Source organism: Acanthochromis polyacanthus, chromosome 6 (genome assembly GCF_021347895.1).
Source record: "Acanthochromis polyacanthus isolate Apoly-LR-REF ecotype Palm Island chromosome 6, KAUST_Apoly_ChrSc, whole genome shotgun sequence".
Taxonomy (NCBI): domain Eukaryota; kingdom Metazoa; phylum Chordata; class Actinopteri; family Pomacentridae; genus Acanthochromis; species Acanthochromis polyacanthus.
Genome location: NC_067118.1, coordinates 27798872 through 27818326, shown reverse-complemented (window position 1 = coordinate 27818326; position 19455 = coordinate 27798872). Strand labels below are relative to the sequence as shown.

Below are 19455 nucleotides of genomic sequence, written 5' to 3'. Positions count from 1 at the left end.
ATTTTAACAGAAGTTAAATGCAGTGATCCCTGGGGAAAAAAAATCTTGTCATAAACATGCCAATACACATTTCCCAGAGACCTATCTTTAGATGCTCTCTACTCAGAGTCCATAAATTTTGGGTTAGTGACTATTATACCTTTTGATAGAGTAACCAACTGTAAAACAAATAATGGGTGCTTTGGGGATAACTCTTTTTCTTATTGCCACAGCAACCATTTCAATATAAATAACTCTTTACCCCAGAATGAAAATGGTCTTAAGTGGTCAGATTGTAAAGTATTTAAAAAAGCATCCATTATTTTAAGAAGTACTGTCTTCAGAACAAGCTGTGAAAAAACCAGCATGATTGCTCAAATAGTTTAAAAGTTATTAGGTTTTATGTAACGCCTGTCCCAAAAACAATACAGATTTTGAGAAAATGGCAGATAAAGATTGTGAACCATGCACAAGTACCTGCCAGGCTGTTGTATGTCACTAACTAAACATTTCTTTGATACCTAATGAATAGTTTAAGCACTTAGAAATTTTTTAGATTTTTTGAAGGCATATAAGATGTACTCCCCTCTTAAATAATTACGTCAGGTTGCCACCGTTGGTCATTGTTTTTGTATCATTTACTGAAAAGACTTTTTTTTACCTTAGTGTTTGTGTCCACTAGATGGCAATGTCAGTGAGCTGACAACACAAAGCTAGGAAGAAAAGAAAAGTAACTTTCCATAGCAACACATTATATTGACAGTGCCAGCTGCACTGCCACACTACAGACACTGTAATGTAGGTTAGTGAGCAGAGTGTCTCAGTTATAATTCAGTTTTGCTGTAAGTGTTTCATGAAACCTCAAATCAACCTCAAATTTTTTATTATGATTTTTTTCAAAGGTTGATTAGAATGCTGCAATATATTTCCGTTTCAAAGGCTGAATGATTAGAATGCTATTTATCAAATTACACATACTTTTATTAAAGAGGAGTCCGAATTTTATAGCATGAAATATAGAACATGTCAGTGATTTCATAAAGCTATTTACAAATTCCGTATCCGCATCATTGTGCTTACGAGGACAGGTATATACTTTCTGTACATGCTACTGCCAGATTTTTAACAATCTTTTGGTATTTGTGTCAGGTTACTAAAAAATATGATAGGACTTTTTTTTCACCAATATTTTTAACATTTACTGCTCAAAATTTATATAAAATCTCTGACTCGTATTTGTTCCGTTTCTTTACTACAAACATTTGTGGGGATCTGTGCTGTCTCAAGACCTTAAGGCAGGGGTGCCAAACAGGCAGCCCGCGGGCCAAAAGCCGCCCGCCACAGGGTCCAGTCCGGCCCGCGGGATGACTTTGTAAAGTGTAAAAATTACAGAGGAGACATTAACTGCAGATTGTAAATTATTAAAACTATAAATTTAAAATAATTTGTAGACAAGTTGTTTTGATCATAAAGTAAAATACTAGATTGCTTGTTGTTCTTTTGTCTCATTTTTGTAATATTTTGTCATGTTATTGTTTTTTTAGTCTGACTTTTGTCGTGTGTCTCATGTTTTTGTGTTTCCTTTTTGTCTCATTTGTGTTTTTTGTTGTTTTTGTCATTTTGTGTTTTGCTTTATTTGTTGTTTTGTATGTCGTTTTTGACATTCGGTAATTTTTTTGTCTCGCTTGTGTAGTTTTGTCGTCATTTTTGGAAATTTTTGTCCTGTTTTTGTTGACTTTTGTTGCTTTGTAAGTTTTTAATGAAATTTTTTGTCTCTTTTCTTTGTTTTGTGTAATTTGTCTCATTTTTTGTTATTTTATTTCTCGATTTTGTTGTTTTGTGCCTTAGTTTTGTAATTCTTTGTGTTGTTTTTTTTTGTTTTTTAATTTTTTAGTTATTTTTCTCATGTTTCTGTAGTTTTATTTCTTTTTTTGCCATTTTTGTCTTGTTTGTGTGACTTGTGGGTTTTTTGTACAGTTTTTTTCGCTTTTTTTTCATTTCATGTTGTTTGTCTCATTTTTGATCATTTTGTTTCTCTATTATGCTGTGATTTCACTGGTCTGGCCTACTTCAGACCAAATTGGGCTGGATATGGCCCCTGAACTAAAATGAGTTTGACACCCCTGCCTTAAGGACTTTGATCTGGCAGAAACCAACCGATAAAGATTGTTTCAGGTTGAAAATTCTTGGAAAAATGTTACTGTTATAGCCCAAATAACCAGCTTAATAAAGGCTGGATTCCAAATAGATTCCTATAGTTATCTTTCATCTAATAATTAAGCCTTTAAATGGATAAAAGCTATTGTGTCAGAAAATATGAAAGATAAATATTAGGCTACAGTGTAAGGACTTAAATTTCAACTTGATTAGAAGCTTATCCTGCATGTCTCACAGCATATTTTATTGAAATCTTTGGTTGTGCATTCCAACTAGTTTATTTAGGAAAAATCTAAATAGATTTGTGTTCAATTTTTGCTTGATAAATACACACAGTTCTGTTCTTTATGAGAATTTCTTGTGCGTCATGAGTCGCACATTTAATTCTCTCTATCTTTCAAATATGTGAAATTTGACACTTTCTTTCGAAAGCCATCTTTAAAGGGGAGTTTCCGCAAGATACAACCGCCTATGGCCTTGAGGCTGCACAGATCGTAATACAAGTTTGTTTTACAGCAGGAACAGAAATATTACTGGAACATCTTTAATACCTAATGAGCGTTAGATGTTTAAAACTGGAAAATAAAATGCCTTTTACGGTATTTTTTGTTCCTTATTTTTTTCTTTTGGTTGCCAATTTCTGACAAAATTCAATGAAATGTGCTAAACTATCCAAAACCCTCTAGATCAACAGCACATCTGTCTCCATATGCAAAATAATTGGGATACTGCGTTTTTAAGCAGCCCTTTGAAATCCTAACTTGCTCTATAAGTCCCAAGTGTAACTCCATGACTGTAAAGACAAGTTATTCCCCACTTGACTCTATCAATGCATCTTCCATCAGAACAGAAGGCCAAAAAGAAGTCATTATGTTACTATGTCCAACTGTACTACAGTATTTCATAATCTAGCAGAGGACCACGTGTGGCCTGGTCAGTCTGAAAGAACAGGGAGTGACTTGGCTTGTGACACGGCAGGAAATTTCTTTACGCGCGCAATCACTACCGCCCTCCTTCCCCCATTCTTTTTTTTCTCTCCTCTCGCAGCTGCAGAGACCTTCATGACTCTGTGAAAAGCAGACTTTGGACACGAACCCACCAACAAGTTTTAACTTCTATCCTGCTGCTTCTTCTGTCCAGACTGAAGAAGTCCATCTGACTGACTGTTACTACAGAGGTGAGTAGAAGAGCTGCATTCTGGCACCGCATGTGTTTCACCATATGGGCTGCAGTACATTTCCTTTACACATACCAGGGAAGAGAATGAAAGTAGTTGTTGTCATTACCATTGCTGATATACTGGCCATAGAAATAACATACACGGAATAACCATGTTTGTTTTGGCTGGGTTTGAATCTTTCAACTGAGGCTATTTGTAGGGTGATGTGCTGGCAGTACACAGCACAGAGGTTGGATTTTAAATGACTCACTGAAATGGGAGCTCATCTTGGCTACAAATGCTGGCATAGCTGTTGGAACAAAAATAACAAATGTTTGATGCGTGGTTTTATCAAGACATAGCATCTCCCGATGAACTATATTTTATACAAGTTTGTAATGTTAGATGGTAGTTGCACTGGTGTTTCCAACTCACCACGTCCCTTGGCTTATTTAAGGTCACTGAGGTAGTCATTATCTTTAAAGTATTTATGTACATCTTATCCGTACAGGTCTTTATTCTTAAATGTTACTCGCAAATTGTTCTCAATAACCAAGCCTTAACAAAAATATTGAAATATGGCAACGATGTTTTGTTTTTCTTTAACTATGACGACAAAGATGACGGAAACATTCTTTAACGGGTATTTAAAAAAATGTGGCCACAAGAACTAGATGCGATCTTTAGAGAACGGAAAGCTGCATTTTGCAGTACAGGATTTGTGTCACAGTGAGATAAACCAAATGTGGGTGTTTCTTGGGTGTGCAAGCCAACCTTATATCTCTGTTAAAATGAACTTTATCAGCCAACTGAAACACCTCGGAGGAGTAGATGGCATTTTGTTCTAATGAACTACAGACGGACTGACCACGTGTGCTGCTCTCAGGACGTATAATGTCCTGTTTTATAATGTTACTCATATATATGGTGGGTGTCATATATATTTATATATATATATATATGATGTAAAAATGGAGATGCCATCTTTGGACTGTCAAATCTTAAGTTTTCCTGAGATCCTACTGGGAACATTTAAAATATGACATATTACGTGTCATGCCTGTTCATTTCCACTGTTACATGTCAATTTAGGTCTGGCTGCTGGAATCACTTTAAATCACTGTGCCTTGAAATGTGTAAATAGTGTATATTGACTTTTGGGTTCACGTTTAGTATTTCTATAGGTATTAACATTAGATTTTTTTGTTTATAGTCTTGTTACTAACCTGCCATTTTTTTTTGTATATAAGCTGCTGAATATTTGCATTTCCCCCCAGATTAATAAAGTATCTATCTATCTGGTTTTGAATCTAGCATACACAATGTTTCCACTCTTAAGCACAATCACATGTGAGTAATCTTAAAAAAAAGCGCTTATCTCCTAAGCTAATTACCATCACTATGACTTCCAACAGGATGCAAACTGTCAGTGAGAATCCGCCCAGTGCTGTAACAAAGCCCACCCCAGATGACATCCACTCGACCCCTCCTTTCTGCTTGCTTCGTCCATAATGACAGGGTTACTCTTTTGTATGAACGCCACAAGCCTTTTTATGATTGATGGGCCTGTGGGATTAGCTGCAGTCTGGAAATTCAGACTATCTCTGAAATCTACAGGCAATTCATTGTCTTTGCATGGGCTCCAGTGCTGCCATCGTTTCAGTGCAGACACCTGGTGAGAGCATTCCCACTGAGCTTTTTGCAGCACTGACACTACCTGTGACTGGTTTAACAAAGGGTTAAGTCTGGGTGTTCCCATTTCCTGCTCGCTCTCGCTCTCTCCCAGCCCTCTAATCTCCCTCACTCTCTCCTCTCTTCACTACCAAGGAGCTTTGGAGAGCCTCCCAAGAACAGACCTATATATAAACACTGGTTGAGTGAAACTTGAATGAACTTGTACAAGGATTTGTTCTGTCTGTGTTCAGAGAAGTAGCTTTCTGCTCGATCAGCGGGGTAAGTTGCTGATAAAAATGCATGTGTGTGTCCTTTAGATGAGTCCTTGTTTCTGATGTTGAGGAAGAGAAGGGAAGGGCTTACTGTCAATAGTGTGCTGGTCTTGCGTCAGACGAGAGCCATGTGGTACGCTCTGCTGGGCAGTAAAAAACTATTATCTGCTGTGTTTGACTTCAATTTTTTTTTTTTTGTTCATTGAAGACTGAACAGTTGGTAAAGAGAACAGGGGTGGTTTGGTTTGTGTAAATGAATGGAACGTAGTTTTTCTTTTCTTTTTTCCCTTCTTTTTATGACCATTTTCACTCTTTCCACTGTGTAAAAGCTACTTTTATGGCCAGTGAAATATCTAACATAAAGCATAAGTTCTCAGGTAGCTTGGTTTATATATTTTTTCCACCTTACAACTGTTTAAAATGGAAGGCTTGAGACCGTAGTAAAATCTACGTTTTGTCGATATGAGTCAAGGTAGTAATCTGTCAAAACTGTGTACCCGTGAATGTTGAATTACAAACCATTCCTGAATTTAAACTATGCTTTGTTGGCTGTGTGTTTTGGCTAGAGGCCATGGGAAAGTCGTCGGGTATGTAGCTAAAGAAAGTCACTCAAACCAAACTTGACCTGAGGCCAGTGTGCACGGAAAAGGCTACTCTGTATTTAGACTAAATAGCACCATTTACACAGGAACCCTTTGTTTATCTCAGTTGCCCACTGCTTTCAAGCACCAAGCTGTATGGATTATTGTGCGTCCACAGGCCTGTTCAGCGCCGGGCGTAGGAACACAGAGAATTTCCAGTTTTGTGTGAAACTCTTAAGGAATGGCAAAACGTAGCACAACAGTGTCCTTAGGGGTTAGATGTGAAAATCCTGAGGGCAGTTTGACCCACAGACAAGAGAAGTATCCCATGACCCCGTGGCAGCAGCGCAGACCTACGCTCATTCCCAGAGTGTGTCCATGCCAGCTTTGTGTGGCCTGCAGCAGATTAGAGTAACATAAGTCCTCTGACAACATTTGTTATATAAAGCCTTTCATGTCACATGAGCTTTAAATGGATTGACACCTCGAGTGAAAGTGTCCCGTTTTCTGGAATTTAGTTTTATGAACCAAAACAGTCATTTGGAATACTTTTAGAAAGCAAGCAGGAGTCCAAAATAAAGGAGAGTGGAAGGATTTTTGCATTGCCACAAGAACAAACAGCATTCTTGTTGTTCTTGGCAAAAGGGAAAAATTACAGTGGTGTGTCTCAGAGCTTTAAAAATAGGTCTGCCCTTTGAGAGGCATTTTATGTTTGTGTTATGTTAGCCATATTCAGTGATTTTTGAATGCTGTGGCTCCTTCTCAAGTACTCGTTTACCGTTAACGGAGTAGTTCAACTCGTTTCCCATTCTGCCACTGTTACATCACTCAATATTATTTCATTGGTGAACATAGCCAACGCCTTACTTCGTAAATATATCAGTTTCCAGCTTCCTGAAAGACCCACTCTGAGGTCTTGGCTCAACTTTAGCAAGTTAAGACAGATCAGAGAAAATGTAACGCATACGAAGGCAGTGTAAAAGAGTTAAAGACGTGGTGAAGTCAGCCTGCTGATAGTTATTTCACAAATAAAGGAAAGTTGGCAAGATTGGTGCATTTGCCATGTTGGAATGTTAAATGCTCTGTAAAAACATTCCCAGCCAGCATGATAATTCCTGATTTTATAGGAGATTATTCTTAAGTGTATCATAAATTTAACACCTGTTTTCTCCGCTTTCAGTCGTTTAAAAGTTTAAAGAAGATTCTTTCCATTCGGCAAAAGTAGATCAACCTCACCAACCAAAATGGAGCTTCAGAAGATAAACGGACACAGCAGGGATGATGGGTAATAATAATAATAAGCACATCATATCAGCTGTTGAAAGTATAGCTCAAGAGATTAAAATGTTTTTAATACATCATTCGACATTTCCTCCACCAAATATAAAAGCTATTTCCATATCTTTATTGCACTTATTGATTATTCCTCCATTGCAGGTTTGATGGACTCGATGCTTTGGCAGAACATGAAGAGTTTCTCCCCCATAAAACTGGCATTAAAAAAGAACTCCACTTCACAGACGTGAGTGCTTTTTCTCTGCCGTATGTTTGCTGCGGTAAAATGAAAATGCAGTAAATAATCCTGGTGTTGTTCATGTGATTTATGGTTTTGAACTGAGTCACCCTATGTTGTCCTTTTTTTTTTGCAGTTCGAGGGAAAGACTTCATTTGGTATGTCCATCTTTAACCTCAGTAACGCCATAATGGGCAGTGGAATTCTGGGATTGGCTTATGCGATGTCCAACACCGGAATCATTCTTTTTCTGTGAGTGTTCCAGCCAAACACACAATCCCAACTTTGGCTGAACTGTCTGTCTTCTGCCGGTGTGTTTATGTGCGTCTCCACGTATGTAGGTCAATGTACAGCTCGCTGCATAGCATTTAAGTCGTCCCCTCTTGTGCAAAGGGAACAATAGAGTACAGATTTCAGCCTCTTGTGATTTATATTTAGTATTTGGGTAAAGCCGAATGTGCACACTGCTAGAGGCTACAGAAATAGAGCAAGGCTGTGTGTCATGTGAGAGTTTGAATTCATGAATAGGAGACTGACAAGAGAAGTGCTGGTCCTCACTTTTTATAGCTTTTCTTAACAACTACTGCTTTTTCGTTTTTATGTTGAGTTTGTTTTAGTTATTGTCTATGTTTGTGTGCCTTTTATGATGAAATGTGTGTTAACTGTTGCTCTGGGTGTTTGTGTTTCAACTCAATAATTGTAAAACTCTTTATGCCTTTTGTTTGGATATCATAAGTAATCATTATCATCATTTTAGATCAGAGCTGTGGGTGACAGTTCACCAGAATAAGTATTAGATTAGAGTTTGTGGATACAGGTTCGGTATGGTCAACAGAGGGTCCTTATAAGGTCAGGAGTTGGCCCACGTGAATGTGTATCATCTGACTCTGTGTGTGCTTGTGTTTGGACATGTATTTTGATGTCAGTGTTTCTGTGTGTTTACCTGTCTGTAACACATACAGTGTTACACCTAGCGCTTAGTGCAACCACTACTGTGCGTGCCCTGATCTGTCAGAATGTACATTAGAGCTCATACACATGCAGCTTCTCTAAATCAGATTTGAGTGGTTAAATTTAGACCCCAGTGATCAGATCCAAGACACGCCTGCTTGGATCAGCCCTGCACTATGTGGCGGGTGGAGGGTGGCTGGAGTCAGTTTCTCACAGCTAAACTCTCTTGTGTGGGTGGGGGAAAAAAAATCTAATGTTTCAAGAGTAATCATGAGAATATCTTAAGAGCAGAATGATTGTCTAAAGGAGTTTCTAAAAAATGTTTCTGGCATGTTGTAATGAGTGAGCTGCATTTCCAAACAGAGCATGTTCTTGTGTGTTTCAGAATCCTGTTAGTCTTCATCGCGATTCTGTCTGCATATTCAATTCATCTGCTGCTGAGAAGTGCTGGAGTTGTGGGTAAGAGAGAGATCTACAACTTTGGATACACTGTAAAAAAAATAAAGCAAAAACAAATCTGTTTTTCCAGAAAATATTGTGTTATTTTACAGATTATTTCCACATTTTTAAAATACAGCACTATATCGATACAATTACAAAAAACACTGTAAATTTATATGTCTAAAATGGAATAACTTTGAAAACCTGTAACTGTTAATGGGGATAAAATTTCCATTTTAATTTCACAAACAGTTTCTTTTTATTTCATAGATGAAACTGTTGAATTGAAATTTAATACTGTAAATATATTTCTAAAACTACATACAATTTGTCATAAGTATCAAGAAAAAGCATTGGTTCTTTACATACATTTTGTTTGCTAGCTGAGAGATACTTTGCATAAAAGTTTTGACAATAAAAATGTTGAATGAATGTGTTTTCATATGAATCACATGTATATGTAATATATATCTGCAGAAATTGTTAATTTATCCATTTATAGCTTTTGTCATTTTGTCAGGGATGCAAATAAATATATAATATAGGTGTTTTGTTTTTCCACATGTAAATATCCTTTACTCAAAATCAAAAAGCCAAAGAATTACACATAATCTCATGCAGAAATAAGACTACAAAGTTAATTCTAATTATGGAAAATGATTGTATTTAATGAGACGTTTATTTTCAGGCTATTTTTTACAGTGTTTTTGGCACCTCAGTTGCTTATTATAGTTTTGTTTCAATTTATTACAGCCACAGAGTCATTTACATACCTCAACTTATCGCATACAATTATAATATTTGTGTGTTTTCAGGCATCCGGGCGTATGAACAACTTGGGAATCGGGCTTTTGGCCATCCAGGGAAAATGCTGGCTGCCTGCATCATTACGGTCCACAACATTGGAGGTAATGTGATGCTATTTCATCCCTTTGATTTAACGTCTGATATCTGTCTTTAAAGGTTTGTGCATTCAGTCACATAAGATTAAACAAGCATAGCTGAGTAGCACAAGTTAAGCTTGTTTTCATTTGTTTTTAGCGATGTCCAGCTATCTCTTCATCGTAAAGTCTGAGCTCCCACTGGTTATTCAAACTTTCCTCGGTAAACATGATAACACGGGGTGAGTGTCAAAGTGATTCTTAGGTGTAAATTCACACATAGTAGTTTCAGTTTTTTTTAGTTTGATGGTATACTGATTATTCATCTGTTTGTCTGGCTGTTTCGTAGAGAGTGGTTCTTGAATGGAAACTACTTGATCATCATAGTTAGTGCTCTCATCATCCTTCCTCTAGCACTCATGAAACAACTTGGTATGTTTTGCATTCCATTGTCACATTTTCCTTTCTCATTATTCCTCATATTCTCCCATCACATCTCCATTGTGATTTGCTGTTGTATACAATTTCATATCTTGTACAACAGTTACAATATCCTCACTTCAACACCTTGTCAACTGTCTACAATAAGAAATAATTGTACAACATGTTGTTATTATTGAAATCCAGGTTACCTTGGCTATACAAGTGGCTTCTCCCTCTCCTGCATGGTATTTTTCCTCATTTCGGTGAGTCAACAAAGATAAACACAATACAACTAACTGTTCTTCCATTGAATAATTACCATTGATTAAACTATTCCTGTGCCTCCTCAGGTTATTTACAAGAAGTTCAACATCAATTGTCCACTGGATGATGAACATGATAACATAACTCATATTGCTGACCACTTCCACGAACATAACAGCACAGATTACTCCTGTGAGGCCAAGATGTTTACCATCAACGGTCAGGTGAGAAAATAAAACATTTTCACATCCTCTGTGTCTACTTTATTGAATCGTTGTGTGTGTGTTTTTATTTCATGGTGAGCCCAGCAGATTCACCGCCACATATTCTGCACTGGAGTGTGTTAAGTCAACAGCACCAAGGCGTGTTAAGTCAACAGCAGTGGCAGGAATAAAACCGCAAATCATGTGTTAGTCACTGACCTTTGCTGTGTTTGGGCTTTCAGACAGCATACACCATTCCCATCCTGGCCTTCGCCTTTGTTTGCCATCCAGAGGTGCTACCAATCTACACGGAGCTGCGAGAGTAAGCCAAAATGCTATAATCTCTTTCACAAAATATGAATGCGGTTGTTTTACTGACACACACAGGATTGTACAAAATATTGTTTAAACTAAGGTGATTTTTCTGCTCAACTTTACCGTAGTGCCACCAAGAAACGCATGCAGAACGTTGCCAACATCTCCATAATGGCCATGTTTGTCATGTACCTACTGACTGCTCTGTTCGGTTACCTCACCTTTTTCGGTAAGGGTTAGGGAGAGTCAAAGGTCACTTTGTTCTGTTGTGACTTTTCAAATGAATGACTTGCTTGTACCCAGACCCCACATGCATTTTGCAGTATTTTGAATGAGAAAGTACACTATGCCATATACAGTGGGTACAGAAAGTATTCAGACCCCTTGAAATGTTTCACTCTCTGTCTCATTGCAGCCATTTGCCAAAATCAAAAAAGTTCATTTTATTTCTCATTAATGTACACTCAGCACCCCATCTTGACAGAAAAAAACAGAAATGTAGAATTTTTTTGCAAATTTATTAAAAAAGAAAAACTGAAATATCACATGGTCAGAAGTATTCAGACCCTTTGCAGCGACATTCATATTTAACTCACATGCTGTCCATTTCTTCTGATCCTCCTCGAGATGGTTCTGCTTCTTTATTGGAGTCCAGCTGTGTTTAATTAAACTGATTGGACTTAATTAGGGAAGGCACACATCTGTCTATATAAGACCTTACAGCTCACAGTGCATGTCAGAGCAAATGAGAATCATGAGGTGGAAGTAACTGCCCAAGGAGCTCAGAGACAGAATTGTGGCAAGGCACAGATCTGGCCAAGGTTACAAAAGAATTTCTGCAGCACTCAAGGTTCCTAAGAGCACAGTGGCCTCCATAATCCTCAAATGGAAGAAGTTTGGGACGACCGCAACTCTTCCTTGACCTGGCTGTCCAGCCAAACTGAGCAATGGTGGGAGAAGAGCCTTGGTGAGAGAGGTAAAGAAGAACCCAAAGATCACTGTGGCTGAGCTCCAGAGATGCAGTCGGGAGACAGGAGAAAGTTCCACAAAGTCAACTATCACTGCAGCCCTCCACCAGTCGGGGCTTTATGGCAGAGTGGCCCGACGGAAGCCTCTCCTCAGTGCAAGACACATGAAAGCCCCCATAGAGTTTGCCAAAAAACACATGAAGGACTCCCAGACTATGAGAAATAAGATTCTCTGGTCTGATGACACCAAGATTGAACATTTTGGTGTTAATTCTAAGTGGTATGTGTGGAGAAAACCAGGCACTGCTCATCATCTGCCCAATACAATCCCTACAGTGAAACATGGTGGTGGGAGCATCATGTTGTGGGGGTGTTTTTCAGCTGCAGGGACAGGACGACTGGTTGCAATTGAAGGAAGGATGAATGCGGCCAAGTACAGAGATATCCTGGAGGAAAACCTCTTCCAGAGTGCTCGGGACCTCAGACTGGGCCGAAGGTTCACCTTTCAATAGGACAATGACCCTAAGCACACAGCTAAAATAACAAAGGAGTGGCTTCAGAACAACTCTGTGACCGTTCTTGACCGTTCACCATCTAACCTGACAGAACTGGAGAGGATCTGCAAAGAAGAATGGCAGAGGATCCCCAAATCCAGGTGTGAAAAACTTGTTGCATCATTCCCAAGAAGACTCATGGCTGTACTAGCTTTAAAGGGTGCTTCTACTCAATACTGAGCACAGGGTCTGAATACTTATGACCATGTGATATTTCAGTTTTTCTTTTTTTAATAAATTTGCAAAAAATTCTACATTTCTGTTTTTTTCTGTCAAGATGGGGTGCTGAGTGTACATTAATAAGAAATAAAATGAACTTTTTTCATTTTGGCAAATGGCTGCAATGACACAGAGAGTGAAACATTTCAAGGGGTCTGAATACTTTCCGTACCCACTGTAGGTAATCGGCCATCTGCTTCTGTGTTTAGGTGCTGTGGAGCCCGAGCTGCTGCACACCTATAGTCGCGTGGACCCGCTGGATGTCCTGGTTCTCTGCGTCCGTCTGGCTGTGCTGGTGGCTGTAACTCTGACTGTCCCTGTGGTTCTCTTCCCAGTAAGGAAACAAGTTACTGTATATCTAAAACAAGACTAATAACTCCTCTAGCAATTGTATTATAAATTACATTAGATTGTTTGTAAACAGAAAATGATAGGCTAATTGTTAAAAAATATTTTTGGACAGTCAGGAAAACAGGTCAGTTAAATCTTGAGCTCTTTAAATTTGTGATGGATTTTGATTTTTTTTTTGCTACTTGCTGATGTTGTATGGACCAACTGATTAATCAGGAAATTCTAAAACTTAAATGTAGCTCCAATCCTAAGATAATATTAAAATGTTAGTGTTTAAAACAGGGGTGGTCAAACTTTTTGGCTCAGGGGCCACACTGACTTTTGAAATTCGACAGACGGGCCAGACCAGCATCAGATGGTTGGAGATTGTGCAAACTAATATGAATTACATGTTAAAGACAATACTGACAAAGTAAAGAACACTCACATTCAGTTTCAGTGGGAACAGCGTTATTGGTCACCCTTTTCTGCCAGTGCATCAGAGTCTGGTGTCAATTTTGTGGCAATTCACAGGATGGATCTGAGGTGTTCATCAGTTAACTGGGATCTGTGGTGTGCTTTGTTGATGAACAACACCAGCATCCTCTGTGCCATCTTCTGAATGTTTGGAAACTTGGCTTCACTTAGTGAAGCGTAAAAGTCATTCAGTTTAAGGGAGCTGAACTTCTCCTTTAAGACCGAGTCACTTTGAAGATCGATCAGTTCCAACTGCAACTCCTGAGGTGCTGGTTCTGGGTCTTGTGACAAAAGACATGATACCAGCTGAAGTGTCTTGTCAATTTTTTCAAAATCAGAGAGCCGGCGGCAGAATTCTCCATGCAGGTCTTATTGAGATTCCTTATATTTCATCACATGTGGACTGGCCTCTGTAAAGTCAGTTTGGCTTGAAGGCTGTCACGTGTGTACATTTCATGCACAAATTGATCTTTCCCTTGCAGCTTCACGTTCAGCTCATCCATGTGCGTCAGTATGTCCACAGCAAAAGCAAAATCACAGACAATCTCTGTCGAGCAGCTCAGGAAAACCATCGGTTTTCCCGATTAACTCCAAAAATGAGCTAATCTCGCCTTAGAGCTCCCACACTCACTGACAAACTTTCCCCAAACTTAACCAGCAGACATGAGAGTGGTAAAGAAAGTCCTGGTGATCAGCATCAGTTTCTCCAAGAAACTTAATGAACTGACGATGCTGAAGCCCTGTCCCTGGTATAAAGTTAACGAGTTTTACGACTTTCTTCATGACATGATCAAAATGCAAAACAGACTTACAGAGCGCTTCCTGATGGATTAAGCAGTGTAGGAAAATCACATCCAGCTCAGGGTTTTCCTCCTTCACCTTATCCTAGATTCTTTGCACCAGCGTGACTTTTTTTTCCTGTCGACTTTGGGGATCCATCCGTGGTGACATTGCCGAGTTTACACAGGGCAGCTTCATCCTCTGGATGACCCAGACACTCTGTCCTACAGTCCTCTCCACGTGTTTTCCCCTTCATGGACTCCATGGTCAAAAATTCCTCCGTTGTCTCAAAATGTTCATTTATCCCTCTAATAAAAATTAAAAGCTGAGCAGTCTCTTTTATGTCATTACTTTCGTCCAGTGCTAATGAATATAGCTTGAAGGACTCCGCTTTTTCATTCAGTGAGCTGGTTAAGTCTTCGTCCATTAGTTCAACACGGCAAGTAACTGTCCTGCTGATAAACTATTTTCTTCTAATTTGTTTTTGCTCTCTGGACACAGGAGACCTGCTGTCTCTACATTGCATTCTTTCAAAAACTCCCCTTCGGAGAAAGACTTGCTAGCCTTTGCTATTTTGAATGCAAGCAAATAACTTGCCTTCGTGCTTGACTCTTGAATCGCAGTTTGCAGAAAAAACGTATTTTGCTGATTGTGTAAACTGGCTGCCACCCTCTGACCGTAGCTGTACGTTCTTGCACTGACTGGTTGCTAGCATAGTTAGGATGCTTCGTGGAAAAGTGCCGGCTTATATTGTATTCTTTAAAAACCGCAACGGTTTCACTGCAAATAAAACATACGGACTTCAGCGAAAAAAAATTTCAGTAGTCCACTCCTTCTGAAACACTCGACACTCACTGTCGACTTTTCTTTTCTTTGATCCACTCATTGTTAAGGCAGGGCTCAATGCAGCTGCAAAGTAGAAGAACAGAAAATAAACCAACAAAGGTCACTTGTGTCTGGAGCGTGGAATCTAGTGGGGTCAACAGAAACGTCGGGTACTGCAGGGGCAGGCCAAATGATTGTGGTCTTTACTATAATTTCGTCAATTCTAATATTGACAAAATTATTTCATGGGCCGGATTGAAAAGCGCAACGGGCCGTATGTGGCCCAGGGCTGTAGTTTGTCCATGCCTGGTTTAAAACATTAATAAAAACTGACAATTAAGGATATCTAAATATATAATTGATATAATGTTGAGCTGCACAGTGGAATAGTGGTTAGCACTTTTACAGATAGAAGGTTCTTGGTTCATGTCCCGGCCTTCCTGGGATCTTTCTGCATGGAGTTTGCATGTTCTCCCTGTGCAGCGTGGGATTTCTCTGGGTACTCCGGCTTCCTCCCACAGTCAAAAAATATGCTGAGGTTAATTGATTATTCTAAATTGCCCATAGATGTGAATGCAAGTTTGATTGTCTGTCTGTATATGTAGCCCAAGGACAGATTGGCAACCTGTCCAGGTTGTTACCTGCCCTGGCCCAAAGTCAGCTGGGATAGGCTCCAGCTCCTCCGTGACCCTAATGAGGATAAAGCGATGTATAGATGGATGGATGGATATAAATATTGATAACGCGTGTTAAAGAACCTTACAACACTGTAGTGAAAACTGCTAACAACAGCAGTGACAAAGTTCTCCACAAAAAAAGGTCCAACCCAAGTAAAAGAAGTTAAAAGATAAAATGTAGACATTTATTGAGTCATATAAACATTCAAAATTCACTTCACAGGCCATTGTATTGTCTGTAAAATCACCACAAAGCGAGTGTGTGAGAGTGGGCCTAGTCATGAGCCAAAAGGAACGCCACATTTGCAAGAACATTTGCTTATAATAGCCATGAGGCTATTCATTTGGATGGACTTAAGACCTAATTATTCATTTTGGAACACATTTTCTCTCAGAATGGTTAAGCTTGACTACTACTAAATGTTCCTAGACATTCATAATGTTTCTAAAATCTGTCAATTTTTTGTTACTGCTTCCTAGCGCTGTTCCCCAGACAGATCTCAAACTTACAGTATTCACATCACATAGCCAAAACACTGCTTTGTAGACTCTGAACCACATAATAAGCTCTGCTGAATGATGACTGTGTGTGTCAGAGAGTGAAACCCCTCATCCCAGCTGTTGCTGTTTCAGTAGTGTGTTGACTGTGAGGAGCTATTTTAAAGATAGCTTTTCAAAATAACAGGAAAAGATGGAAAACATACACATTACAGGAATATACAGCAGATCATTCACAGACCAAATTAAAGAAACAGTTTGACATTTTGGGAATTACGCTTATTCAGTTGAGAGTTAAATTCAAAGATCTAAATCACTCTCATGTCCCTACATGTTTGTCTACATGGGAAGCTAAAGCCAAGAGACAGCAACCACAGAGAACAACAACAAGCCTAGCTCTGTTCAAAAGTTATACAATCAGTCTAACAACATGTGTAGACTTCTTTAATTGACAGTTTTTCCTTGGGTTTTTAATCCATGCAAAAATTACAGGTAGATGAAGTACTCAGATCTTGTGCCAGTGCAACAGTGTAGAAATACTCTTTCACATGTAAACATCATAAATTACATTTTTATTTACAGAAGTACAAAGATATCAGAATGAAAATACTAGTATGCTGCAAGCTGTCAATATGCAGAAAGGTTAATTTCAGAATGATGTATATTATTGGATTATAAATAGTAATGTATTATTGTGTTGTTCATCACTCTGTTGCTGAATTTGATGAAGGTAATTTAACTTCTTCCATAATTTATGTGCTGGGTGTCTTCTAAATTGGGGATCAATAAAGTTTAATTTTAATCATTAGTATAATTTCAATTTAAAACATGTTATCATTTTTCATAAGATTTGTTATTAGACAGTGTCATTTTTATTCGTGTATAGTGTTGGTTCAATATAAATTATACTAAATGTATTTAGTTATTATGTAATTATGATTAAATTATAACAAATGTATACCAAATTTATTAGAATTAACAATTAATCCAGCAAATGTAGTGGAATAAAAGGCATATTATTTGCCTCTTAACTGTAGTGAAATAGAAGTACAAAATAGCAGAAAATGGCAATACTTAAGTAAAGTACAAGTACTGCAACTCAAAATTGTAACTGATTACCCTGAGTAAATGTACTTAATTACTTTCCACCCCTGGCAAAAATGACTGTGGTTTTATAAGAGGGTTCTGCTCCTGACTGTTGGCTGAAACCCTCAAGTATGCTGAACTACAAGGTTTTACACCACAACATTTCAAAGCAGGTATTTTGCCTTTAGCAAGTCACAGAAATTCCCTGCTAAAATGTCAACTAGTTGATGCATGTCGGACTTAATTTAACACGTGGCTTTAAAAAACAGCTTCTATAACACTTCAGTCTCACCTTAGTGAGTATCAGTGTTGACGCTTGGTATCTTATTTGTAACAAAAAGATATGACATTCTTCCTCTTTCCTTCCTGTATGTGTGCAGATTCGCAGGGCCTTGCTTCAGATTTTGTTCCCTGACAAACCTTTCCACTGGGCCCGACACATCTCCATTGCGTTTTGCCTCATCTTCCTGGTCAACCTGCTAGTAATATTCGTGCCCTCTATCCGTGACATCTTCGGCCTAATTGGTAAGTTTACACAGAGAGAATATGTTGGGCTATGATGTGAACTGTATCTCCTATAAACTGTGTAATGACAAGCTGCGTCCAACCTTAAATAAACTAACATCTTTCTCATCATCTGCAGGAGCCACATCCGCCCCAAGCCTAATTTTCATCCTACCCGGAATCTTCTACATCCGAATTGTTCCTGAAGAACAAGAGCCTATGAAGTCAAGACCTAAGATTCAGGTACAGATCAGCTCCTTTGCCGATCCAATGTTTTTCTGGGTCGTTTAAACATCATGCGTTCTTGATATAGATGTTGTTTTCTTGCAGGCCGCGTGCTTCGCTGCATTGGGATTCATCTTCATGATCATGAGTTTGTCATTTATTATCATTGACTGGGTGACCGGAGAGTCTCGGAGTGGAGGTGGGCACTAGCCGCCATGAGTGAACGGAGGTACTACAAGCAGAATGTGAACCTAAACTCTCCCTCTCATTAAATTACCCCAATCTGCAAAGTTCTCATCCTAAAGCCGAACAGGAAAGTTTGGCTCCACAATGCGGAGGATGTGTGAAGGACCTTCACCCGCTTAAAAGAAAAAAAAAGGAAATATTTCACCATATGATGGGGCAGAAAAACATTGTCCTATAAAGGAGGAGAGGACACAGATGTATGAAAATACAAAGTAATGTGTTCGTAATGAATCAAACCTGTCTTGGGGTCATGTGCAGCAAAAGGATGAATGGGAACATCGTGACTAAAATGGAAATCCCATTTTAGAGTATGGATGTGTACAGTTCCTTGGAATAGCTCTGTCACTGCCGACATCCTTCTACTCTACTTCCCTACATCTCAGATTATACAGGACCTTTATTTGGCAGAGTTGTGAGGCAATCCTTTCCTTTTCCCAGGTGTTTGTTCTTGATCAAACAAAACTAGACATTTCAGTTTGTTTCTTCATCAGTCGCAGTTTGAAAACGGTCAAACTTGCCACTGCAGTGTTCCTCAAATTTCCCTAAAACTTGACAGATTCAGTGAGCAGCAGTCATACATAAATAATTTCATTCAATCAAAATGCAATTTTCTGTGACTCTTACCTGGAATTTAACTAATGTGCTTAATGTGAAGTAATCTTGTTTTTTTTTTTTGACACGTAACATCAGTGATATAGAGGTCCACCTCCTCAGAGCTGAATCTGAGCTGCCCACAAATCCAACAAATATGATGCAATTTGTGGGATTTTGCTGCTGTTCATGAAGGTTAACCACACAATTACTGACAATCATGTAAACAGACACAGAGAGGTGATTTGTACAATGCAAAGTTTTGATGTGAGCCTGAACATCCCGAGCTGCAAACCAAAGACTATATTTATTGTATTGCATTAAGAGAGAGTGTAACACACTATTTTTTTACCACGTTCGGCAAAAAGCCAATTCAAAATTGTGCATTAAAACATCAGCAGTGTTAGAAATGCTGTGTTTGTTTCAGCCGTCCCAGAAACTATTCAGTATGTTGAGTAATATTAAGTTAAAAAGAATGGAGTCTCTTTTTTGTCTTTAAAATTTGACTAAATAAAACTTTGTTATTCATCATGTACATTTTTAAATTAATTTGAATGTTGTCAATAAAATGTCTTTCATTTGTAAGTGTGTTTTGTGTTGCTTTTTAATTCAAATAAGGAGTTGATAAAATGAATGTACTCACAGCAGGAGATGTACCACAG

General features: G+C 38.5%; 1 protein-coding gene across 2 annotated transcripts; it reads left to right on the top strand.

Annotated features, from left to right (window-relative positions):
• Positions 1–3158: 3158 nt before the first annotated feature.
• LOC110945880 (sodium-coupled neutral amino acid transporter 3-like) lies at positions 3159–19378 on the top strand. Of its 2 annotated transcripts, none has more exons than XM_022187475.2 (16): positions 3159–3313; positions 7003–7107; positions 7260–7344; positions 7472–7587; positions 8672–8745; positions 9543–9635; positions 9769–9850; positions 9958–10040; positions 10236–10294; positions 10382–10519; positions 10741–10820; positions 10942–11042; positions 12764–12888; positions 17608–17752; positions 17871–17974; positions 18062–19378. In XM_022187475.2, the coding sequence occupies exons 2-16, from the start codon at positions 7067–7069 to the stop codon at positions 18164–18166; spliced, it is 1431 nt and encodes a 476-aa protein (XP_022043167.1). In that variant the 5' UTR covers positions 3159–3313; positions 7003–7066; the 3' UTR covers positions 18167–19378. The 2 variants fall into 2 exon arrangements, with proteins under 2 accessions (XP_022043167.1, XP_022043161.1); XM_022187469.2 differs by lacking the exon at positions 3159–3313 and adding an exon at positions 4642–5248.
• Positions 19379–19455: the final 77 nt, after the last annotated feature.